General features: G+C 39.0%; 7 protein-coding genes across 7 annotated transcripts; 4 read left to right on the top strand and 3 right to left on the bottom strand.

Moving 5' to 3' along the window:
* Positions 1-5435: 5435 nt before the first annotated feature.
* MELLADRAFT_37938 (uncharacterized protein) lies at positions 5436-5702 on the top strand (the record flags this gene model as incomplete). The annotated part of the gene is made up of 2 exons (XM_007413081.1): positions 5436-5476; positions 5549-5702. The coding sequence occupies 2 exons, from the start codon at positions 5436-5438 to the stop codon at positions 5700-5702; spliced, it is 195 nt and encodes a 64-aa protein (XP_007413143.1).
* Positions 5703-6390: 688 nt separating this feature from the next.
* MELLADRAFT_37958 (uncharacterized protein) lies at positions 6391-7059 on the top strand (the record flags this gene model as incomplete). The annotated part of the gene is made up of 2 exons (XM_007413082.1): positions 6391-6696; positions 6796-7059. Coding segments are annotated over 2 exons (570 nt in total), but the record flags the coding sequence as incomplete, so codon positions are not given.
* A 147-nt stretch (positions 7060-7206) lies between these two features.
* On the bottom strand, positions 7207-7872 carry MELLADRAFT_89985 (uncharacterized protein; the record flags this gene model as incomplete). The annotated part of the gene is made up of 4 exons (XM_007412981.1): positions 7207-7285; positions 7353-7458; positions 7549-7726; positions 7864-7872. 4 exons carry the CDS (start codon positions 7870-7872, stop codon positions 7207-7209), a joined length of 372 nt encoding a protein of 123 aa, XP_007413043.1.
* A 2210-nt stretch (positions 7873-10082) lies between these two features.
* Positions 10083-14159, bottom strand: MELLADRAFT_89984 (family 37 glycoside hydrolase; the record flags this gene model as incomplete). Its single annotated transcript, XM_007412980.1, has 17 exons — positions 10083-10124; positions 10228-10378; positions 10471-10523; positions 10600-10965; positions 11053-11179; positions 11262-11500; positions 11609-11687; positions 11786-11938; positions 12022-12177; positions 12241-12266; positions 12371-12571; positions 12715-12723; positions 12910-12924; positions 13022-13113; positions 13259-13363; positions 13525-13567; positions 13683-14159. The coding sequence occupies 17 exons, from the start codon at positions 14157-14159 to the stop codon at positions 10083-10085; spliced, it is 2334 nt and encodes a 777-aa protein (XP_007413042.1).
* Positions 14160-15856: 1697 nt separating this feature from the next.
* On the top strand, positions 15857-17070 carry MELLADRAFT_37906 (uncharacterized protein; the record flags this gene model as incomplete). The annotated part of the gene is made up of 7 exons (XM_007413083.1): positions 15857-15937; positions 16059-16140; positions 16212-16255; positions 16356-16526; positions 16637-16699; positions 16783-16822; positions 16904-17070. 7 exons carry the CDS (start codon positions 15857-15859, stop codon positions 17068-17070), a joined length of 648 nt encoding a protein of 215 aa, XP_007413145.1.
* A 1991-nt stretch (positions 17071-19061) lies between these two features.
* On the bottom strand, positions 19062-20883 carry MELLADRAFT_117275 (uncharacterized protein; the record flags this gene model as incomplete). Its single annotated transcript, XM_007412979.1, has 6 exons — positions 19062-19655; positions 19736-19856; positions 19968-20197; positions 20319-20481; positions 20566-20632; positions 20734-20883. The coding sequence occupies 6 exons, from the start codon at positions 20881-20883 to the stop codon at positions 19208-19210; spliced, it is 1179 nt and encodes a 392-aa protein (XP_007413041.1).
* A 577-nt stretch (positions 20884-21460) lies between these two features.
* On the top strand, positions 21461-23726 carry MELLADRAFT_65432 (uncharacterized protein; the record flags this gene model as incomplete). The annotated part of the gene is made up of 3 exons (XM_007413084.1): positions 21461-22088; positions 22342-22412; positions 23142-23726. 3 exons carry the CDS (start codon positions 21461-21463, stop codon positions 23724-23726), a joined length of 1284 nt encoding a protein of 427 aa, XP_007413146.1.
* Between the last annotated feature and the right edge of the window lie 1104 nt (positions 23727-24830).

The raw sequence follows: 24830 nt of genomic DNA, 5'->3' as shown, positions 1-24830 counted from the left end.
AACACACGGTGTTAAGAAATTGAATCACAAAAGCTCAACTGCTGTCGACATGATGTGTGCGAAACCACCAAACGTGTTTGTCTCTAGCATGCCCCCTGCGCCTCAGTGGTATGAATACCACAACAAGACAAGCAATTATTGTTATGATATTGCTAGCTCCAAAGACCACCAGAAGAACGTAGGTAAATTTTGGTACTGCTGGAAACACCCAACCGTCAACGAGATGCATGATAACTTCGTAAGGGTTTTGCTCCGGTGGGATGCGGTTGAACAAGTATTCATATGGCGGAATTGTTGAGTGTTGGGTGGAAGCGACCAGAGAAAGGCGAAGGTGGCTCATCGGATTGTAGGTAGACGGGGAGATAAAATTCTTCAAAAGTGTCGACAGAGGGCACAGAGCGCAAGCCAAAGAGCTATGTAGCCTATAAGATAAAATAGGAGTTCCAGTAGGCGAACCAGTCACTCACAGACAATTCGATCTTATTGATATCATCCTTCAAAACAGGGGCATCAACTTTCAGTGCTGAAAAGATGTAATCTGTACGGGATCAGGCTCACGTATACGAAGACTTGGAAAAGGCTCAATCCTGAGACCGATCCGATGGCTTCAACTGTACGCAAGCGACAGTTCCCTAGCCCACGTCAATGTTTTGAAAAAAGAGTACAATCCACAGTACAGGAAATTCTGACAGAAAATCGCCTCACAAATCAGGAATTTCGAAAGTCATCAAGTTAACCTTCACAGCGGCGAGATAAACAGCCGGGCGAATTTATGCAAGAAGTCCTTCGAAAGACTTCAAAGGAGCCCGGCAGCAGTGAGTGTTGTCAAATCTCGTCAAATCAAAGACGTCTCAAATAAATCGGCCGGAATCTTGGGGCCCGCCAGACTCCACGGTCATACATACAGTACCACCTTTCTGCAGGTGACTCGTTTAAGAGATTGTCAAAACTTAAAGTATGCTGCGAATTCACATTATCTCGATTCCTGCCAGCCTTTTTATGCAGTTTGGAGAATTTATCTAGGTCCTCCACACCTATTTTCAACCTTACATAACTATTCCGCGAGATTCGAAGCCCACCAGATTTCAGTGGCTGATCAGTCGAAAGATGTGTGGGAAGCACTTGTTGGGAAATCCTGGTAAGAGATCTGTCCTCAATGGCCAGGACTTCTACCTGAAGGATAGCCGAAATGATCCCTTCCCGAGTAGGCGACAGAAGGCGCGCGATACATGGGTGCGATACTTGATCTGAGATGATGTTGGAGGTGTACCTGCTTGCTGAAAAGTCAAGTCCGGGGAGGTAATGATCCTTGGAGGAACTCGTGATCGTAGATAAAGATGACAATCAGTATGTATGTATGTGATCACCAAATGAATCTCAAATGAGTCATGTGTGGTGAAAACTGGGAAAATATGATGAAGAAGTACCCCATTCTAGCTGTTCCAACATAAATCTTGGTGCCATATATTGCTCGTAGACTCCTTAAGCAAGTTTGACCCTTATAATACAGAAGAAAGCTTATTTTCTCATCACTCTTGCACCATATCTTTACCAAAATTTACTCTTTTTGGCCCGCTGGGGGGAAGGATGAAGTTTACCGGACCTCTTAAAAAGGAGATGGCATTTGAATAACAAAACAACTTGACCTGAAAAAATGAGATAAAAAGTCAATTTGGACCATATCTTCAACAACACCACATCTGTGTACAATATATCAGTAATAACTCACTATCAACGTTTACAAAGGCCATGGGATATGGTCTTTCCTCAGGAGCCAGACCTTGACACCATTGATAGTTCTTCAAGGAAGATAGAACCACAAATTTCTGTGCTAATGAAGATTTCCAAGACCATTTTTACTTTGCTGAACCTCTCTCCTTGCCCCTCAAATTTCTAAAAGTTTCTGAGGTGATAAATATATATCTTTCTTACATACCTATACAATCATCACCATTCATAATTTTCTCCAAAATGCAAGTGTTGGCTCAGAAATAGCTCATATTCATTACCTTTTGAATTCTATCATTATGATATAACTCAAAATTGACATCAGCTATATAAAAAATGTGCATGTAAATATGTTTTGAGGTTCATTTGGATCTGTCAAATGTAAAACTTTTAGCCATATGGTTTCAATTTTGGGCAAATTAAAAAAGATATCGCCCAAATTTGTTCTTGATGAATGATACATGGAACATATTGGTGAGATTTTTATCACATATATAAGCATCACTTCTATCAGTTTGACAACAAAAGGCATATGTGTTGTGATAAATGAATGAAGATTTACTTTCTAGCAATTTTGACATGATCCATCCTTGGATCCTGACTTCTTGTCTAACAAGTGCGCCACTTTCAGATAAATATAAAATCATCTGCTTGCACATAGCAGTTTCTAAAATTTTACAGAAGATGAACACACAAGGTCTCACAATGGACACAAAAGACTTGAAGAAACCCTACATCCTTTCTTGATGATATTTACAAATTGATGCAATGTTTTCGGTGCGCAATGTGGCCGCCTGGCCTGTAGAAATTGATGAGAGGGAAGTTAGCTACCCACTAGTTGATAAAATGACAGTAAGAGTCTTGTTTGGAGGTCAGCATGGCTTAAACGATTACTGTCTTGGGGTCCACCCACCATCAAATGCCTTTCGTTGACATTCCCAGCCTTGGTTCTCACCAATTTGGGTTTTGAGAGATTGGAGGTGAAGTCACTTTTACAGCTGAAGCAATATTTTGATCTGCCATTCTATAGCTTGGCGGCCGATGACATGTAAGAACATTTCAGAATCAGTCAACATGATGAAACAGTGATTTTTGAGAATGCTTTTATGGACTCAGCTTATCGTGTTCCTCGAAAATGAATTTTGGAAAATAAATCAAAAGCTTGCTTCACTACTTTTTCGGAATCGCGTCTTATAAGGATTCGGAGATGCTTTCAAAGAACGATGCTTTTTTCAAATCACCAAAAGTTTCTTTGAAATCAAGAAACTCATATGATTCAAGAAGATATCACACTTCATCAATTGCTGACCAGGGAGCAACGACAAAAATATGCTCCAATGACTTCAAAGTTGAATATCCCATGGTTGGAGGCGTAATGAAGGCCAATCCGCTTCAAAATTCTGACTTTCTTGATTTCAGTATCCAAAGATTACAAAATTGATATGTCCATCAGCATTTAGTATCATTGCAAAGTCAATCCTGGCACTAACGATCAAGAAAAATGAGTGATTGAAATACAAACATTATCGCATTATTTAAAAACGCTAATAGAGTGCTTAATGCTAAAGATCAGCGATCAGCGATCAGCATCAAATATGTCTGTAAGTATAAAAAGCTCACTTTTCCCTGAAATTCTTTCTCCCCTCTCCACCACCACACTCTTCACTCAACCATCGCATAAAAAACTTGTTCACTTTTCTTTGAATCTTCCTCCGCTTGATCATCATGAATTATACTAAAGCTTTCATCTCACGTCTTCGAAAGACATGCTTGATTTATTTACCTTTCAATTTCTTCTTCGTCATCAGTTTAATCATAATCACTTCCAAAATCTATACACCTGATGTTCCCGACAGTTTTATATTAAAATTAATCGCTCGAAACTTGATTATAATCCTTCCATGGGCTCTTTTCTTTTCTAATACACTTTACTCACACTTTGACGCAATCCCTCTCAACAAGCCCATCGCTGACAACGAAGAAGACATCGAACTTGGACCTTTACCTTCACACCGCCCTACTTCTAAGCTCCGCGCTTCAAAGGGTAAAGCTCCAGCGAAGATCACTCCTCATCAATCCGTTGTAAATGACCTTGGTATGTCATCTTCTCTCCTCGTTTTTCTCTTGCTTCGTTTTTGAGCCATTCTAACAATCTTTGTTTGATTTTGTAATCCTTTTTAGGTGAAGGTCCCTCGAGCCGCCCTTACGGGATCGAGCAGACTGCTTTCTCCGAATTTGTTGACATCGACCTTGGTTAGTCATCTTTCCTATTTTCGCTACTTCTGCGATACATCCTAACAATCGATTTTTTGATTTTTTAATCCTTTTTTAGGTGAAGGACCCTCGAGCCGCCCTTACGGGATCGTGGATGCTTCCTCCTCCGAATTTGTTGACATCGACCTTAATATGTGACTTCTTCCGGTACTTTCCTCTATGCTGCTTCCCTGAACCGTCCTAACGATCACCTGCTTTTCAATCATTTTTAGGTGAAGGTCCCTCGAGTCGCCCTTACGGTGGGATCGAGTGTTTCGTAAACTGATTCTGGTTAGTCATTTATTCTAGTGGCGTAGCTTTTGGAAGGGGTTTTGACATTCCCTTTGCTATTTCAACCTTTTAGATAACGAACGTCTTATGATTTCTTCTAGCTTAATATTTTAAAAGTTATTAAAAAATGGTTATGATCCTCTTACTCTTATGTCAGATGGGTTCAATTTCCCCTATCCGTTGATGTAGATACATAGAATTTTATGATTCGAAGTTTTGGTCACAAATTTGGAATTTATGATAGATTGATATAGATCATCTTTGGTAATCTTTTGAGTATATACTCTGATTCTGAGTGCTCCCTTGTGAGCGCAAATGCATACAAACATGATGAATACTCTGAGCTGCTGCCTATTCAAAGTTCGTTCATGAGATATCTGATGGGGTGTGTATCACACATCCTCACATTACATTGTCGCAATCTGATGATAAGATATCCTCATAAACCTCATTTAAGGACGCAGCTTCTATCTCTTGCAGCAATTGTGGTTCGCTGGCTAAGCTTGATTGGGTGCTTCAAGCTCCAAGTAGATGCAAACATCATAGTTTTCATAGTGGATTTCATTGCGTGGATTTGGGTCTCACTATTATCTCTAGGATACCAAGATCCTTCAAATCCCTTCTCTGTCTTCGTAGCAAATTCGAATTCGAGCGTTTGTTCGTAAAATGAGACATAGAAATGAATGATTCCTATGAACTTCATGATGTAAACAGCACAGACAAGTGGTAAGCCGTGAGATGGGCTTGGGTTGGGGTAAAACCTCCCAAGTTCTCAAGCCTATATCGATGATCCTGGAGACGTTTGACCGACGAGAAGATGCCCTTCGATTGGAGAACATCTGGAATATTCGTTTCCATGCCTTTGTTCGATCAGCTGGATGAGATCGATCAGACGAAGAGATTTGAGTTGATGGTCCTTTTTGGGATAAATCTGATGGCTCACTCGATTACCATGAAGCGAATGTCTGCTCTCAGTGCTGGAGCCTGGGTCTCAACAAGACCCCGGAGACTTGTTCTTACCCGAAATCAGTTATCTTCGAGTTTCGGGTTTTTGTCTATTCACTTCTGAAAATGATTTCGATCCTGATCAGCACATCCTAAACTGATTTTGTACTCTTCGTTCGCCTTGAGTCTTGATTAATCTACCCCAAAGCTCACACAAGATGGCTTCTATCTTAATAGTGATGGGTGTAAGCGGTTGCGGGTGAGTATGATTGAGCACAGGTCATACTTACTTATAAATCTCTACAACCTGCTAATCACCATCAACTCATAGGAAGAGTACAGTTGCAATCGAGCTAGCCAAAAGACTAAAGGTCGAATTTCTAGACGGTGATGATGTCCATCCTGAATCAAATATTCGTAAGATGAGTTCTGGTATACCATTAAATGAGGAGGTATGTCTTATGATCGATCGATGTTTCGATTGAAGACTGGTCCACATTTACTTCGATTCTTGGGGTCCTCCTTCTTAGGATCGTTTACCATGGCTTTTAAGCTTGAGAGAAAAAGCAGTGGAATTAGTTGAAGTAGCTCATTTGCGAAACCCGAGAAATTCAGTTGATCTTCCACCACCGATGGCTGTCATAGCTTGCTCTGCATTGAAATCTTCTCATCGGGACATCCTACGAGGCCTTCACAGTCTTCATGCAGCTTCAACATCCAGTGTCCAGATAAAAACTTACCTGATCTACCGTAAGCTACACCTTCGCCTTAATAATTGTCTCAATGGGTATTGAACTTGAACATCCTCGCTTTTTCGCTTGAAACTAGTCAAAGGATCTAAAACATTAATTGAAAGTAGAATGAAAGCTCGTCAAAATCATTTCATGGGAGCTGAAATGCTTGAATCACAATTACGAACTCTTGAAGAACCTAATCCGGAAGTTGAAAATTCAACCAATAGTTCTATCATCACTATATCTCTCGAATCGAGAGAAAACAGTCAACAAAAAGAATTATCCGAAATTGTTGAGCAGATATTGGCCAAACTCAAGGAGGAAGGATGTTTATCAAGGTAAGCGTTCAATCTGTGATTCTCTGTGACCGTGCCTCTCATAAATAATCGAATTGGATAAACATTTTTGAAGCAGACCAACTGCATCAGACTCAGTAACTCTTCCACCAATAGAAAAAGTAGTTGGCCCGGAAGCTGAAGCCAAAGAATCAAGAAAAGCCCTTTCATTACTTTTTGAAGTTTCAGAATCAATCGATCGATGCTTAATACCTCTTCTACAAAAGATCGAATCACCATGCCATACCTATGAAGATTTAATCTTGGTGTGTCAGCAAATAGTCGAAGAGGAGTTTGATTTAGAAGATCGAGTGAGCTTCTTAGGTAGTCATCCTCGGATTGGTGAAGTCAAAGGTCTTAGTAAAATAAGTGCTAATGAGCAACAGAATCATAAGCCAACCGATCCCAAAGTCTTACAAGAACTTGAGGCAAGTCCCTTCCTTTGTTGAACAATGAGATCCACAAACACGGTTCTTAAATTGTCCGTTAAGAAACATCACTGATGATAGAATTGCTTTGATGTGGCACTTCAGCGGTTGAACCGAGTTTATGAAGCATCTTACCCCGGCTTAAGGTATGTGACGTTTGTGAATGGAAGGTCAAGGGAGGAGATAATGCACGAGATGCAACACAAATTGTACGGCGATGGAGGTTTGCAGGACACGCTCATGATCCACGAGCGCGATGATGCATGGCACATTGAGGTCGCGCGAGGTATCAAAGACGTATTCAAAATCGCAGTGAGCCGGCTTGGCGTCTTGCAAAGGAAATGAAGTGACACCGCGTGCGAATACGAAAAGCTCAACGTCCACAATCTTGAAAAGGTATCACCGCAATGTGATGAGCAATGCAATGCGAGTTGGGGTCCATATCAGAGTGAACACTCAAATGTATTAATTTCATCATAATGCAATCAACATCTATTCCTCATCTGCTTCGTCATCTTGGTCAGCTAAGAAGTACTTGAGTTCATAAGTGTTCTTGCTAGAGGCAATGACCCTATAGAACAAAGATTCAACCGATACGTTAGTGATTGATAGCTAGATAGTCATAAAAAGTAACCTACCGAATGTAATTTCGGATTTGGTGCTTCTTGAGGAACTTCTTGGTCAAGTATTTAAGGTATCTCTTAGAGAAAGGGATAGTAGAAGAAACAGAGAGTTTGTAGGTACCTGAAAAACATGTCAAATGCTTCATTAGTAATTATTATACAAAACCAAACGAGAAACTCAAGAAATTCAAAAATAAAGTAGAAAACTTACCCTCAGTTTCAATCTTGATCTTATCACCTAGTTGTCCAGCACGTCCATCAACTTTGATTCGATCGTGAAGGAACTTTTCAAAAGCAGGTCCATCGAAAACTCCATCACCAGCCGGTTTTGAGAAATCAACGTAAAACTTCACAGGTTTAGCAGCAAGAGCAGTAGTAGTGGTCTTTGACTAAAGATTGGTTTTTTGGTTTTCGGTTTGACGTAAAATCGTTTTTGAATGAAGGGAAAAAGTTAGTCGGAATCTTTAATCTCTACCGAGACGCTAATGAAAGCCATTCGGCAAAAGATCATCCTAGATAGACTCACGGGTGCCATTTTTGTTTTTCTGATTGAGATAGAAAAAGATGGATTTCCGGATGGCCTACACGTAAAGTTGTGCAAAGCTAGTGAATCGTACTCTGGTGAGGAATCCGAGCGGCAGACTGTATGCGCTCAAAAGAATGGTTTGGTGTGTGAGACTGACAACTGCAGAGATTAGGTTAAGGACTTATGGTTACGCAAAGGGCGCGCATCCGGGTTGCGCATCATCGGGCGAATCTAAGTCGTTGAGCCTGCGTGCACTCCATGATGCATGCCCTAAATATTACACCACCTTTAAGACTGCTCCAGACTGCCAGTTGACTAAGGGTACTCAAAGTAAGTATGTACGTGTACATACTTTTTGCTATATACTTTTTTTGGCGGGGAAGACAAGGCCAAAAGTATCTTTTTTTCTTTGTCCCCGCCAAAAAAAGTATGTAGCGAAAAGTATGTAGCGCTACATACTTTACTTTGAGTACCCTTACTGTTTACAGCCGTTCCAAGAAAGGTTGACAACTTTTTTTTGGAGAAAGTTGTCTCCGCAGCGGCTAAAACCAAAGACAAAACTTGATTACAGGTTTACAGCCGTTTCAAGAAAGGTTGACAACTTTTTTTGGAGAAAGTTGTCTCCGCAGCGGGTAAAACCAGAGACAAAACTTGATTTACAGGTTTATTCTTTTCTGTATTCTTCCAATTAGCCGAGAGACAAAATCGGGTGAGGGACAAAACAGGACAAAACCCGGGTTTTGCACATTGGCGAGATTTTCAAAAAAAAATCAATCTTTGTTGAAACAGCTGTATTATTTCCTGTATTCTTCCAATTAGCGGAGAGACAAAATCAAGTGAGGGACAAAACCAGGGTTTTGCACATTGGCGAGATTTCCAAAAAAATCAATCTTTGTTGGAACAGCTGTAGGTGACTGTTGAGGGATCCGAGTAGTTTAGGGATCCTCTCAAGGTCCTACAGAATGGAAAAAGAAAGTTTCTCAGATATAGATTTAGACTCCCTTGAGCCTTGAATCTTTGTGGAGGAATGGTCTGATGCTGAATTGATGAATTTATCCATTTCATCAATCATTGTGAAACTTCATGCCCACATATCCTCATAACATAATTGCATTTGACCATTTCTGGATATTTTGGAAAAAAATGATGAGCTTGAATTCTGTGATACTATATCCACCAACTTGTGATATTCAATCATACTTTAATGGTTTTGGCATCTTCTATCTCTACCTTAGAAAAAATCTCAAGTCAGGTTTTGTTTGTGCACACTTAAGAATGAGGAAGCTTTCTTCTTGGCCAGGTGACTCTCTATCAAGAATCAAGCTTAAGGACCTTGATGTTGCAAAGTGATGTTGATTAACCTTCATCAAGTTGATCATCAACAGAAGAATAAAGTTAAAATTTGACCACATGGGTTTTATTCTCCATATTCTGGAGCCATGATAAATAATTTCACTGGGTTATGATCCTATGATAATCATTGAAATGTCAATACGTAAAGCAAAATAAATTCAAGTTTGTAGGTGTATGTGTTATCAACTGATGACCAATCTGATTTCTTTCAAAATCCAAATCATCATCATTTCGATACTCCAAATATCCAAAACCTCATAACCAACTTTACTTAATTCCTCAATCTGAATTTCAAAAAAAAAGGAAAAACAACCACTGGAATTCAAACTTCTTAAACATATGCTAAATAATAAACTTTTTTTTGCTAATGATTTTTTTATAAACATGATATCTTGATATACAAAGACAAAGAAGAAAAAAAGACAAGTAAATAAACAAGCAAATACATATAAATAAATAAATAGAAAATCAAAAACAACATCTTTTCATGTATACAAGATGTTTAATAAAGATCTGCACTGGAAACTTTTCCATGAGTGAGGGGGGAAGGAACAAAAAAAGAAAAACATGATTCTTGGATTTATATTTATATGATTTAAAGAAATATATAGTTTTTCCTTTATTTACTAAGATTTCATAGATTTAATTGGAATGATATCTAAAAAAAACACTAGATTCCTCAAATCAAATCAAGTCTTTCGTTGATCGAGTTCCAGAATATGTTTCTTCAAAATTTGAAGGCTTCATTTTCTTTTGATCATCATCTTACTGTATTGTCCTTTAAAATTCTAACCTATGAAGTCATTGATAATCAATTTCATAAAGCTTGATGAAGTGTTCCCAACTTGAACGAATTAACGATGAACTTATGTCAAGCTTTCTGGTAATATGCTATCAAAGATCTCATGCTCAGATCTATAAAATCCCACGAACCAATCAACAAAAGTTTAAGAAGGTCAGTTTTATTGTGAAAGAACTGAGTGAATAGATCAACATTCAAAATTAACTCACGCCTGGACATATAGGTTTGGTATCAAGTTTATCAGCAAGCCAATGTGAAAAAGTCAAAATGATTCCATTAGTCCAACCGAATCCATCTTGTACTGAATATTCACCACCACCACCTGCGGCATTAACATTGGTAACATTGAATTTTTCAAACCTGAATGAATAATCCAATCAAAAAGAAGATCTTTAGTAAATTGAATAGCTAAAAGAAGTTAAGAGTAGAAAGGTAAACAATAGGTTTCTTACATGTGACCTGATTTTCCAATACTTCCAGCTCGATCTAAAGACTCAGCAGAAAGCTATAAAACATTAAAACAACATTAGAGATCTCGACTCAAGAATGATACCAGGGTGAAACAAAAGATCAAAACATACTTCAGGTACTACACCAGGAACACTTCCACCCGTAGCATACCAAGAACAAAACGAACTAGCAATCAATCTATGAGCAATAGTTTCAACCATTCCTTCACTCCAACTTTTCTCATTCACATTCTTTAGATTTCCAACATTTCCTAATTCACCAAACGTCAAATTATTGAAAACGATTCCAGTCCCATCACTCTTAGGTTGGTTAGGTAACTCATCTTCATTTAGTCCAAAATGATTAGATGGTAAGTAATTAAAGTTTGAGGCTTTTTCTATAAAGCTTGTAAAGTTTCCTTTTGAGATACTTTCAGGTAAGTTTTTATAGGCTTGTAAAACGATGTAAACGTGAGGTGGCCATACATTGGGAAAGTCCTAATCAAAATCGATTCAAATGAGCATGATAGATATCTGAAGGCCTTTTTGAACAATAATGACCGGAAAAGTTCAGATTTAACTCACCCATTGAAGTCCTGTTGGGATTAGACTTGCAGGTACAGAACCGTTGAATCGAGTAGCAAGGTAAGCAGGACCAGCAAGAGCTTTTTGAGCGATAGCTTCATCATTAATCATCGAATCAGGATAAATCCTAAACCAAATCAAATTAAAACTTCATCAATATTGATTGAACAAAAAATCAAACTGAAGAAAAAAATCATGTCAATCCTTACCCTGCCCAATAAGGTGCATAACTTGCAGGAGACCAAATCAGACTACGAGAATTAGAAGTTTGATTAAAATCATAAAACCCTAATCGGTTCTCATCCCAAAATAAATCAACGATAGCTTCTTTAAGATCTTTAGCACGACCTGACCAATATTGAACTTTTTCATTAGATGGTTCTATTTCTCTTTGGTACAGTTCACTTAAGGCAATAAAGTTTTTGTACATGATCGAGTTTAGGTCAATCTGTGTAATGTAAGAGTATGATCAGAGTAGGAGGTGTAAAAGATGTGGATCAGGATCTGGAATGTGAGTTGGTTGAAGAGTCAAAGGTTTCAAGATACTTGAGCATACCGGAAGAATGTTGACGATGTTCAAAGTTCTCAAAATTGGAGCGTTGATAACCGTGTCCGCTGTAGGTACTTTTGCCCACCTGATGTACCACCGGTGTGATGTACGCAGAAATCTTCATTAGTTAAGCTGACTTCTATTAGATTCCAAATATCATTTTCAAAAACAAAGGACACAAACCTAGAACCCGAATAATCAAGGCCTGATTCTGCGCCTGATGCCAATTGTGAATAGAGTAAATCACGATCATTGGAAGATAAGTTTCTTGAAGGAAGATAATCAGTAGGGTTTTTAATTTCTCCCCAGACTACTTCAAAATCAATATGATATCCTCTAAAAGATAAGACTAGAATCAGTAAAAGGCAAAAAAAGAAAATCACATAGGTTGACTGATATGAAAGAAAAAAAGGACAAACTCTGGACGAGGAGCCGAGTTCTTGACACGGTATTGATAAACATCATGTTTCCTTGAGGTGAATGGCGAATTAACTGATTCTAATCTATTCTCATGCCACCAACTGATTTCTTTTTCCACGAGCGGTAGAGCACGAGGCAAGAGGGAAATATCATTCCTAGAATTCAAAGTTTGATGCTCAGCACGGTAGAAACCCAAGACTTGAAATCGGATGACTTACGTGGTGGTTACATATAAATGCAACATCTGATGAGAAAAAAAGGGAAAAAATAAAATAAATCAAATCAAAGAGACAAGTTAATTGATTATAAAAAAACTTGAGTAAGAAAAAAATGGATTTATTATTATACCTGAGTAAATAAAGGAGGTTGTGATCGATTTAAATAATAAAGACGAGCTCCATTAGGAATAAATCCAAATCTTTCAATCTCATCTAAAAAATTAAGTAGTGTGAATTTGGCTAGACTATAAATCTCTGAATGTAAAAGTCCTTCCTGGAGAAAAAAAAAACAGTAAAAAAGAAGTCTCAGTGATTTATTTGAAGAAATTTTCTTAGGGTAGTAAGGGTTCAGTTTGATTGGGGATTACCATAACCCAGAAAGTGCTAATCGGTTTTAACAAAGAATCCGAATCAGTATATGGTTTTTTACTAGTTTGTTTGATGAGCTCAAAGGATATCGTAAAATAGGCTTACTCCCAGTAGCTGTTTTTTCCCAAAATTCGAAAACAAAACAAGATTGTGGTTAGCTATGTATAAATAAAACTTTTGCACAAAGTTCTTTACAATTGATCAATATTGTTTGAAGAAAGTGATCATCTTTGATCGAATTTTGAATGACTTGAAAAAGTATTTGGTGAAAGCGGAAATTCAAAAGATCATTGAGCTTACTAATTTTCCCGGAATCTCCCACCAGGTACGATAAAGGTATGCTATTATCCAGAGCAGAAGAACACAAGACATAATCTATCAGCTTGATGTATGACTTCGAGTATTAATTGACTATAGAACACACGTTCAGAGGGATTTGACTAGATTCACAAGTCGGACATTCTTTGTTGATCACACTGTTACGTGCAAGTTTGGTCCAATAACCTAAGTAACAAACGAAGTAAGATCAAGTTAATAAACTTCAGATCAAGTATTGTTCAAACTGAGGTGGCACATTATCTGGTAGGGATTCATTCGACTGGAAGAAATGTGATATCAAGATTCTAGGAAGTGAGATTGATTTACTTACTGTGTACAATCTTGAGCCATCCTCGAATAGATGGATCAGGAACTCTTGAAAAAAACGGAAGGTCTGGTTTAAAATCGGTAATGTTTGCTGGACTCAAGTCTTGACCTGAAATTAAGGAATTTCAATTAAACAAAAAATCTCATCAGTATCTTATCTGGGACCCCCAGCTCTTCATACATTTGAGTATCTTCAAAGACTGCATTGGTAGAAGTCCTTTTGAGAGTGAAGTTGATCTTTATCTTAATGAATGTAAAATGTCAACAAACCTTCAGCGCTAAAATGATTAGTGACCCATTCAAAAAGAGCAGTCTATCAAAAAAAGGTCATAAAAAACAAAACAAAAAAGGTACGATATATAAATTAGATTTTTCCCGAATTCAAAATATTAAAAGATAAAGTTAAAAAAAAGAAATCCTAAGATTACTTTTGTAAAATTCCCACGATCTTGAGTTAAATTTTCAAAAGATTTCAATAATTCATCAACCGGAAATCTTGATGGTCGATCAACAAACGTTTTATCATCTGGAAAGATTTTAGATAATTGTACAGTTTGAAGGATTTGATTATGACCCGGACAAAAGATTAAGTTGGGACAAGTAGGTTGAATAGGTGGTAAAGGTAAATCCAAAAGGTCGGCTATATTCACGTTAGATGGATGTGATTGATTGTTAGCTCCAAAGACGACCGCAGGTGGTTGTGAACATAGTAAGGCGAAAGTAGTTCCCAAGAAAAATGGGTTGCTTGAATGATGGTAAATCATGGCTGGCCGTGAACAGACAGCTTGACGAGTGAGGATGCAAACACAAACGAAGAAGCCAAGAAGTGAAGCGAGGTAAAAGTTGAAGATAGATGAACAGATTGGCTTTGATTCGGTAAGAGTGGCACTTGAAACGCAAGTCATCCAAGCTTGGTAAAACTTTTGAGACTTGAGTGACTCTTGACTGCCAAAATGATTCTTGAGAGTGAGATGAAAAAGTTTAGGAAGATAAGGGAAGATTCGGGACAAGACTATCACTGTACCCTAAGTTGACAGAAAAACAACAGCAGTAAATTTGATGTGATGGTTTGATAAAGGCAGTGCGAGATGGGGATGGTTTGAAACTCATCCGAGATGAAGAGGCTATATGAGTATGATACCCTATGGATTACACCTTCTCAAACTGTTCGACTTCGACTTCAACTTCAAGCTTTCCGGCAAATCCGAAAGCGAACTCTACAAAATCAAAAAATCATATCATAAGTCTCACTGTCAGGTAATAATGGCAAGCTTCACATGAACTACCTAACAGATCCAGTCAAGTTCAAACTCGATTGGACTCGTTCTGCCTCTTCAACTCATCCGTCACCAATCACATGTTGATCGCAGCCTGTCGCAGCCCTGTAACCTCTAAGGGTGACAATGACATCTTGGTCCACTTGATCTTTGCGTCTCTGAAGTCTGCGTACGTCTCACATCCTCTCGATCCCTCACGTGTCAATTCGATCGGGCTGAAGCTCAGCTGATCAGATCTTATCCTGACGGATAGAGGTGAACGGTGACGCAGTGCTTCTAATGGTGTAATCGTATCGTGGTGAATTGCGGCACATGATTGGTGTCTAATCAACCAGTACTTTGAGGTATAGAAATACGTAAGTAGAAGTCGTGTTATCGATATACAAGATCTTGACTGTCAAGCAAGGACTTTTCCTGAAAACCAAATCTCGCGTTTCCTTTTTTGAATTCTAAGAGAGAGAGGTGTCTATAAAGATATTTTGTTATTGACCATCAACCTCCAAACGACAGAGAAACAGCTCGCAACACGAATGTACCAAAGAAACTCAATTGCGATATGCAAAGTACAGAATGATATCCACACCTTGAAGATTTCTGAAGACAAAGAAGAGGATAAAATTGAAACTAAAAATTCAACAATCGGATTTGTTCTTTGTAACAAATAGAATTATGCCAAGATAGTTTTCTTGGACATATAAATGAAAGGAAAAGTTTACATAGTTTATACAAATTGATAAATGGTCATAGGATCAACTCGAGTGGAAATCCATGAGTTCCATATTCCAAAATTCAGATGATTGGATAACCCTTCACCTTGCTTGAAAGGCTATAATTCAGACACGTGGTTTTTGGTTTGCCTTCAAGCATCATTATCATTATGCATTTTGATATCTCAATGCACCAGTGAAGAGTTTTGGGACATCTATTTTTGCTCTTTGCCACCCCCAAACCCAATCACATCACTTCTTGAGTATACTGAGATAACTTAAGACTGATCAACAAATAAAAATTCCCGATAGGGGATATTTCCCAAGCCTCATCTCCTTTGTTCTTGCTATAATTAAGCTAGTAACAAAGCCTTTGAGGGCCCGGCGACCGCGCTGATGAGAGGCTTTGTTAAGCTTAAATCCTTGTAAGGTGGAACTTCAAGAGTTTTGATTTTCCCTTGATAGAGATTACCCGTTGATGGTATTACATACCCGAATCCGACCCGACCGATGAGTGTAAGTTGAGCTTTAATGGTCATTGAGATTCGACTCAGTTCAAGTTCCAACAAGAGAAACAGCCAACGAACTACTAACCAAATCAAAAAACCAACAAGAAAAATGGCCAACAGAAGTAGAAGAGTCATGAAAGAAATTCAAGATTGTCAAAAAGATATTGGTGTTTCTCATATCGATATCGAAGTGAGTGAGATCGTCTTTTCATTTCGGACTCAATCCTCTTAATCAATCATCAGGTTCAACAAACTAATCTTGAATTTGAATTGCTTCTTGGTTCAATCTTCTTTCATCGAATGATTTTTAGCCTGTTGGATCAGATATGTCAAAGTTGAGAGGTAAATTTCCAGGTCCACCTAATAGTCCATACGAAGGTGGAATTTTCGAAGGTAAATCAAAACAAACTTGTCAAAAGATTATCAAAAAATTTCTTACTTATTATCATTTCTTTTGGATTTAGTTTCGATTGATATTCCAGATAGATATCCATTCGAACCACTCAAGGTAAACTCCACAACAAAAAACAACTCATCAATAACCAAAACATACGCTCACACATTACTTCTTTCCGATTTGAAAATCACGAAATGATTTAAACATCTAGATGAAGTTTATAACCAAAGTGTATCACCCGAATGTTTCATCACAATCAGGAGCGATTTGTTTAGATATTTTAAAAGATGCTTGGTCGCCTGTCTTGACTTTAAAGACTACACTTGTTAGTTTACAAAGTTTACTTTGTAGTCCTGAACCTAATGATCCTCAAGATGCTGAAGTAAGTAACCAGTTCCGATCTTTTCGATTACTTCTCAACTTTCAACGCTATGTGTTCCATGAATCAATTTATATTGATGTTGGAATATAAATTTGAATTTTTGATTTTAGGTTGCTAAAGTGTATTTAACTGATCGAGCAACTTTTGAACGTACTGCAAGATACTGGACAGAAGTAAGCTTTGTTTCATTCAAACCGATCTCACAATACCAAACAACTGATAATCCGATTTTGCTTTTTTTTTTGAAAACCTCAAGACCTATGCAAAAGGTACCAAACCATCAAGTTCAAGTTCGAGTTCAACCAAACCTTCCACTCAATCCACTCCAACCAACCCAACCAAACCTACCTCAACTACCACAAATTCAAATAATATAGATGAAATTGCCTTAGCCGGATTAAATCCAGCTTATGTACAACAATTCGAAACCATGGGATTCCAACGTCATCAGATTATAGAAGTGATGAAAAAATTAAATTATCGTGGTAAGAATGTAAGTTTATTAGGTGAAGATGCTGTGATTGAAGCTTTACTTTCTGCTTGAGTGGTTTGATGGAAAACCTGTAAAGTGTTTTTGTTTTTCATTATTTTGTTATAACATTATTTTTTATTCTCATTTTGATTTATTTTTTTAAAGTTCATCTTTTTTGTTTTCTTTGAATCTTTATTAGTCTTGTTGATCATTTTTTTTCTTAGTATTTTATTATTTTAAACCATTTTGTTCTTTTCATTTGTAATCTTCATTTTAACTTCCATTATTTTTTATCAATACAAAGATCATCTAAATATTTTAAATTCCAATCAGAGAGAAATGAACATAAAAAACAATTGATAATGATTTTTTTAGTAAGCGAAGAAGGGGGGTTTCTAACTTCTGGTTCAATTTGAGTATCAAGACTTGAGACAATTCAATACGAATTCATCAGATGAACTTCTTTCACAGCATCAAGAGACTAAAGCAAAAATCATAACTGACTTACTTGATTTCTTAAGGTGGACAAGCAGAACCTCTTACCACACATTTGTTGGTTACAGGGCACCAAAATAGAATACCATAACAATCATTAGCTTCTTCTATTCTCATACCAACCTGGTGTAGGTAAATCAATAAGTTTCAGTATATATAGTCTTTTTGAAAAGAGAAGTTTCTTTTTGAGTTCAAAATAACGTACACTTTTTTCATTAGCAGTCACAGATGCGCTTGACGAAAAAGTTACCCAACAGGATAATAAGAAGAGTGAAATTATTTGAAGTTTCATTGTATTTAAAACTAGAGAAATACGTAATATCATGAATCTTTATGGAACTTGATTCAAAAGATAAAGAAAAAACCCTTACAAATTGATCTTTGAGCTATAATTCGAGGAATCATTCAACAAGATGTATAAAACGTTTTGAAGAAGTTTAAAGGAAGTTATACAAGCTGATCTAAAAAGTTGGTGGTTATATAGTTTTAGGAAAGAAACTCAACACGTGAGGAAATGAAAATTCTTCTTAAACTTGTTATGCTTGATTAGCTTATTATATTTTCATGATTTATTAAAGTATATCATTTCATTGGGAATTCGGAATCTGATTGGAATTTGGAATAGACAAGATACGGGATTCGGATTGATCATCAGTTCATGTTTGTTTTTGTACTTTGGGTTTGGTGTGAAGGGTATCTTCGCAAGAGTGTTGTCTTGAAGAACGTTTTGAGAAATAAAATTGTTAGATTAAGCTTAATTAGCCAAAAAAACAAGAATTCATCAGAGCAGAGGAGGAAATGTAAAGTGAGACATTCTAATCTTTTATAGGATTCTGAACTTGTACAACAGCCATTCTTTATCATCGAATGGAATAAAGTAACATCTCATGGATAGATGGTCATTTTTATGAACGTTGCTCCAATGATCTCGAATCTGAAGGAATGAAACATCAAGTGAGAGTGTTGAAACTGGTCAGTAGGTCGTATGACTTGAATGTGAGATCACTTGACACAGACTCCAGAGAGGATGATTATTATAAAGTATGGTTGGACTTTCTGATCATCTGATTTAAGCGTTCATTTGATCAGTCGAGGTAAACCAAGGCTTTTGTATGGGTAACATGGAACACAAACACATTCAAAAAGAAATATTTGTTGGTGACGTGGGGAAACTGAATGACCTTGAAATCCTGGATAAGCTATCCATTTCCAAGAAGACTACTCAAAGGTATGTTCTTCTAGTTTTGAATAGAAGGGATGACTTAATTTCGTCGTCACTTAGCATATATCCAGACAAACATAAGACCAGAGTTATCTTAACAGTGGCATTTTCCAGCCAACAAAAAGAGGTCTGGTGGCAGGGATTTCAGAAGCAACGGACAACTGTCTCTCACCAGTGATGACTGAAGCACAAGGGATTTGTAAAAAAACTGTGGTATCCTGACATGAACATGTTGGTAGCTTCATGTAGAACGCACTTTCTTTTTGCACTACTTCCCATTTTATTGAATGGTTCAAGGCGTCCAATAAACCAAGTAGATTTCTTAACAAACAGGTTTCAAGATTAGAAAAAAAATCAATTTGACAAGATGATTCAAAGAAACACGATGATCAATTCCACAGATCTCTTTAAAATCACAAAATACTCTTACATGTAACCCAAATAGAGAAGTCAGGTTAATATTTTAAATTCAATGAGTTTATATATATATATTTAATCTTCATCACTATCATAATCAGCTAAACCAACTAAACCTTTTGAAGTTAAAGAAGGATTTTGAGAAGAAAGAGTTGAAACTAATGATTTTTGTTTCGAAAGAGCTTTTAAACTTTCTAGAGCTTCACTTGATAATAAACTATTAGAGAGTGGTAAATTACCAACAGACAGATTTGGTGTTGGAATATGGTGATGAGTGATTGGTTCTGGTACCGGTTCAGGTTCAGGTTCAGGTTCAATTCTGGCTCGTTTAGGTTGACGTTGATCGTTTGATTCTTCGTGATCGTTATCAGAGGAATGTCCTAAACTTTCTAATTGATCTAAAGCTTTAACTGCTTGAACTAATTCAGGATTCAGTTTACCTGCAATGGCTTCTTCACCTAATTTAATCAATCTAGAATGTTCTCCTCTCTTTGCACTAGGATTCGGATCTTCTGTTGCCCATCTATTTAAATCCAAATCAAATTTATCATTAGTAAAGATATACTGAAAAGTTGGTTGAAGACTTGAGAATTGATGATTTACCTGACATTCAAGACTTCTTCGTCTACTAAACTTTGACACATCATGGCTTCTTTTGCAAATTGTGCACTTAATTCAGATACATAAGTCACAAAAGCTACACCACGTCCATGAAGTACTCGAACTAATGACAAACAAGAAGAAAAAAAATATCAACTTGAATGAATCAACCAAAACTCCTATGTTAAGAAAATTCAAAATAAGATAAATTGGGAGGTTTCGATGGTTTACACACTTCTTTCAATTTCACCCCATTCTTGAAAATGTTTTTCAACTAATTCTTCAGGTTCTCTAACTTCTTTCATCCTACCGATATATAATGTACGATTCTGTCTTCCGAATGAACCTACACCACCCATATCATCACGATAATCTGAATGTTTTTCACGACCAAAGACGTCTAATGAAGCATCAGGTAAAACAGATTGAGGTGGTGGTAATCTATGTAAATATGAACATTCCCAACTAGACCATCAAGAGCGATCGGGATACAAAGTTGATCATAGAAAAAGCTTAGTTCTTTCGGATCTTAAATCTTGATTTGATTTGTAAATTGATGATAAAAAAACAAAGATCCCAAACTTACCCATAAGGACAACAACCTCTTGCGAAATATAAACAACAATAAGCATTATTACCTCCATCTGCTCTTGTATAACCTGCATCTGTACTGATTTTACATCTCGTCTTTGATTTTTCTTTTTGACTATAGGAATCATATTTATCTCCACCTGCCCATTTATTATACCCTAAACTCGTTCAAAAGAAATCAATTATTGTTGGTAAGATGATTTCTTGAATAAGAAATGAGAAGATGTAAGAGGTCAACTTACAAACATTATACGTTTGACCACTTTGTTCTGGTTGTTTTTTAAATGAACCTGCTTCTTCCAAGGTCACCTAAGAAAAAGAACGAATCAATCATAAATTTATATCTTAAGGAATCAATTTTCAAAAGATAATCGAATTAAGATGGTTGTTTTTCAAAAAGAAGACTAAACTTGTTTACGTGCACGTCTTCTTTTGACTTTCTTTCTCAATGGATTATTTTCTGGAATTGAATTTGTTTGAACGTTTTCCGATTCTTGAGTTTCATTTTCTATATCTTGGGTCTGATTTTTTGATTGTTTTGATTTGTTTGATGAATTCATGATGATGAAGTTGTGGAGGAGAATCGACTTGGTTGAGTTCTATGGTTTGATCGGTTGGAACTTGGATTTTGAACAAGTCACAATACCAATCGACCGGTCCGGATAGCTAGATCACTTCTCATTCGGCTCGGATAGTCCCGTACACATCACGATATGGATACCCGGATAGTGCCTCTGCAGTCGTATTTGATGACAACCCTACACCAAAGGCACGACGTGTCGGGTATCTTCCATGGAGTGAAAGAGGGGGTGTGAAAGGGAGGCTCGACATGTCACAGAAACCGTGACAGAGACGGCAAGAATACTTGGAGAATACAGGGAATCAACGCAGAGATTTTACCACTGCAATCTCTGCGCTTTCCCCTGTTTTCTCACCACCGTCTCTCGCAGCCTCCTTTCCCAATCTCCGCTAAACCTTAGCCGGAGAAAATCTTTTTCAAATTCTCACGAATATCCCACACCAAGGTCACCCGTTAGGAAGAACTCGAATTATTATTTCTCTGAATAATCAATTATCTAAGACCAATTAAAAAAAAAAAAAAAACCAACGACAACACAGAAGTTTAAAAGAATCAAGATGGATAGTGAAGAATTCCAGCAGAAAATTGACGAACAAATCAGAAATCAAAGAGATGAAGGAGGAAAAGCAGAAGGAGAGACGTCAGATCCCAAGGGAAAACTCACAGAGAAGGCACCAGAAGAGACGACTCAAATGACGACTTCAAAGAGGCAGACTAGAGGAGCAACCAAGCAGACGAGTAGCGGCCAGAGTGGAGGCGACGCTTCGAATACAGGTAAAGCAAAAACCCTTAAAATCAAGATACCTAAACCCCCTCCGGCACCTCAAGGAAACGCACTTTCAGAACAGAATCCGAGTCAGACGGAAATGGGTCCCCCTGGAGGAAGCCAGCTGCAACCCCCGACCGGTAGCCAGATATCCCAGCAACTGGATAATCGCCAGGGAACAGGCGACGAGAACCAGACCCCGAAGAACGCCAACGGTCATCGAGGGGGGAATGAGAATCATCCGGCGGGAGACGCAGATGGAGACCTGGATCGGATCCAAGAGCGACATCGGAACCCGGATCACGAGAGGGAACGACAAGGCCATCAAACCGGAGACGCTGCCCGGAGAGAGGTCCAACAGAACCATGCTCACCATGGGAGGGTAGTCCGAGGCATAGTACTACAGGACCTAGATACAGGTAAGCCCCAATCAACAAGAAAGGAATGGCAGGGTGTCAACGTACGCAGAGAGCTTCCTAAAGGAAATGCCCCCAAAGGGGATGCTGTTCTTCCTGCGGGAAATGCCTCCTATTGGAGAAGTATCCCCATTAGGGGATAGAGGCCAATCCTTCTCCTTCCTGCGGGAAATGCTCCCAAAAAAGGGAATGACTTAAGGCCAATGGCTGACTAGAGTTCGCTACTGTACCCTTTGCTTGATGATCTGAAAAACAGATTCGGAAGAAGGCGACCAAGACCTAGCCAGACGAGAACCTGCGGTAGAGCCTCCCGCGCCTGTAGACACGGTGCTAAACAACCTTGACCGAGAGATCAAAGAAGCGTTTGGGAAAGACCGGGCAGAGTATGATCGGCTGTCGAAGCAGAGAGAGAACTGGTTGAATTTCACAAGTGGGAAGATCCTAGTCTCAGAATCTGCGACAACCGTGAGGAAAACCTCTGAGAAAGACGAACCAGTGGCGAAGAAACAGATCAAGGTTCAAAAAGGAAGAGAGCTAGATGGCTCAGTGGTGGCACTGTCCAAATACTGGGACACGATCATGACAGAGCTGGGTCGATATGTTCCCCTATCCATATTCGACCCCCTCTGGCTGAGGCAAGACATGAGTCACACGTCGAACAAGACCTCTTGGGCAAAGATCAAAGACGCCGATGCTATCACGTACAACGGAAACCCAATTCCGAGTGAGTGGCGTACCCCAGCGGCCCAGTGGCATAGGCAAAAGGAAATGTTCCTGGCCTATTTGATCCAATACGACCACCCCGAAGTCCACGAGTCGATGGAACGTCATTTCAAGAACGTCCTCGAAATCCAAAAGGAGAATGACGGTTGCTGGATGACTGCGTTTCGATACGACATAGAGATGCGTCAGACATATATGTCGATGAAAGTCGGTGAAGACATGGCAGATGTTAGTACGGAGTACCTATAAAAGGGAAGAAACGCACATAACTGACTGACATGATAACACCAATCCCCCTCCCTTTTTCTCTTGCTTTTTAATGCTCCCGGACAGATTGGAACCAGAAACTCCAGAATCGAGAGAAGAGCGGAGAGAATAACTTCTCAAAGGGGCGATGATGCCTTCTTAGACAACCCGTACGCCTTCACGGGGAAGAAGAAGAACATCGACCCGATCAATGGTTCAAACTGGGAGGGAAGGAAGGGGACCTGGGACGAACCTACCAAGGTGGATGTCAAGGAAGACCGAAAAGATGCCAGAGGTAGTCAGTCCGCGCGCTCGACTCTGTGGGCAACAAACAATTACGAGTCTCACCTCGCAGAAACCGGTATCACGACAACCCCCAACACCTACAACAACAACCCAAGCACCAGTACCTCAAACGGGCAAAACTCGGGAGGCCAACCTTTCCAAGGAGGCAGGAACCAAAACAGAAGACCCCAGGCCAATTTCAATCGGGGAGGCCGAGGAAGATGGAGGGGTGCCAATGACAATGGCAGTAACGGAGGTTACGGGAACCCTCCCGGTGCATCCTACCCGAATGCGATAGCGAGCGGAAGCAGGTGGCAGAATCAGGCCCCTAGGGCGGGAGGTGAAAAGACCTCAAGCGCGGCAGGAGGAAACGTGGCCGAGAAGTGAGTAGACAAGGCAAGGGGTCGTCCCCCGCCTCCAAAAATTTCTGTCTTCCCCTACGTCCCCAACTACAACACGTTGTACCATGCTGCCACGTTCAGAACTGCTCTCAGTGTTGATAAATGCCATATGACGGAGAAATAAAACAACACGTACAAGCAGTCAATTTCATATAGAGAGAAAAGAGCCATCGTGAGATGATGTTGGCGCAAGATACTGACGAGTCTCTAACCACCACATTTGTACCTTGCCTGGATGAACTAGCCGCACAGTGCCGAGTGAATCAAAACGCATGAGTGAGGAAATCAGTAGACCCGTAGAGAGAACGGTGGTCAACGCACCTATAGAACCGAGATGATTGTGGCCACAACAGGCACAATGTGAGCTAGATATAGAGCGATGGGAAGTACTTATGGAGAAGCATGACTTACTAAAGGACTGGAGCGACGTCCTGGAAAGCTTGAAGAAGGGGTTCAACCAAGGAATCCCATCCCACCGGATACCCGGATACCCTAAATGGTATACACCGACGAACCAAGACTCAGCAATCTTGGTACAGGACAAGATAGAGAAGACCTTCGCACGGGAGTTACGAGAGGGAAAGATCTTCGGACCCTTCACCCACGAACAGGTACACCAACAGTTCGGTTTCTTCAGGTCGAGCCCCATGGGCAGCGTCGTGAACAACAACGGCAGCTTCAGAATGATCAATAATCTCTCTTTCCCAAAAAATGAACCAGAAATCCCGTCCGTTAACTCCTTCGTCGATAAGAGCGACTACAAAACAACCTGGGATGATTTTGAGACAGTGGCGGTATTCTTACGAAGCAACGGGAGGAGATGGGAATTCGCCATCTTCGATTGGGAAAAAGCCTATTGGCAGATCCCAACCGATCCATTGCAATGGCGATTTCTTACCCTACTAGATTTCAACAACAGAGTGTGGGTAGATACACGGGTGGGTTTTGGTGGAGTAGCTGGCTGTGGAACCTTCGGCCGTGCAGCGGATGTATGGAAGGAGATAGTAAAGAGAGAATTAAACATCCCACGAATCTTCAGGTGGGTGGACGACAATCTGATATTGAGGGAGAAAGGGTCAGGAATCAGCAT

This window comes from Melampsora larici-populina, assembly GCF_000204055.1.
Source record: "Melampsora larici-populina 98AG31 unplaced genomic scaffold MELLAscaffold_34, whole genome shotgun sequence".
In the NCBI taxonomy this organism is placed as follows: domain Eukaryota; kingdom Fungi; phylum Basidiomycota; class Pucciniomycetes; order Pucciniales; family Melampsoraceae; genus Melampsora; species Melampsora laricis-populina.
This window is presented reverse-complemented; position numbering and strand designations above follow the sequence as displayed.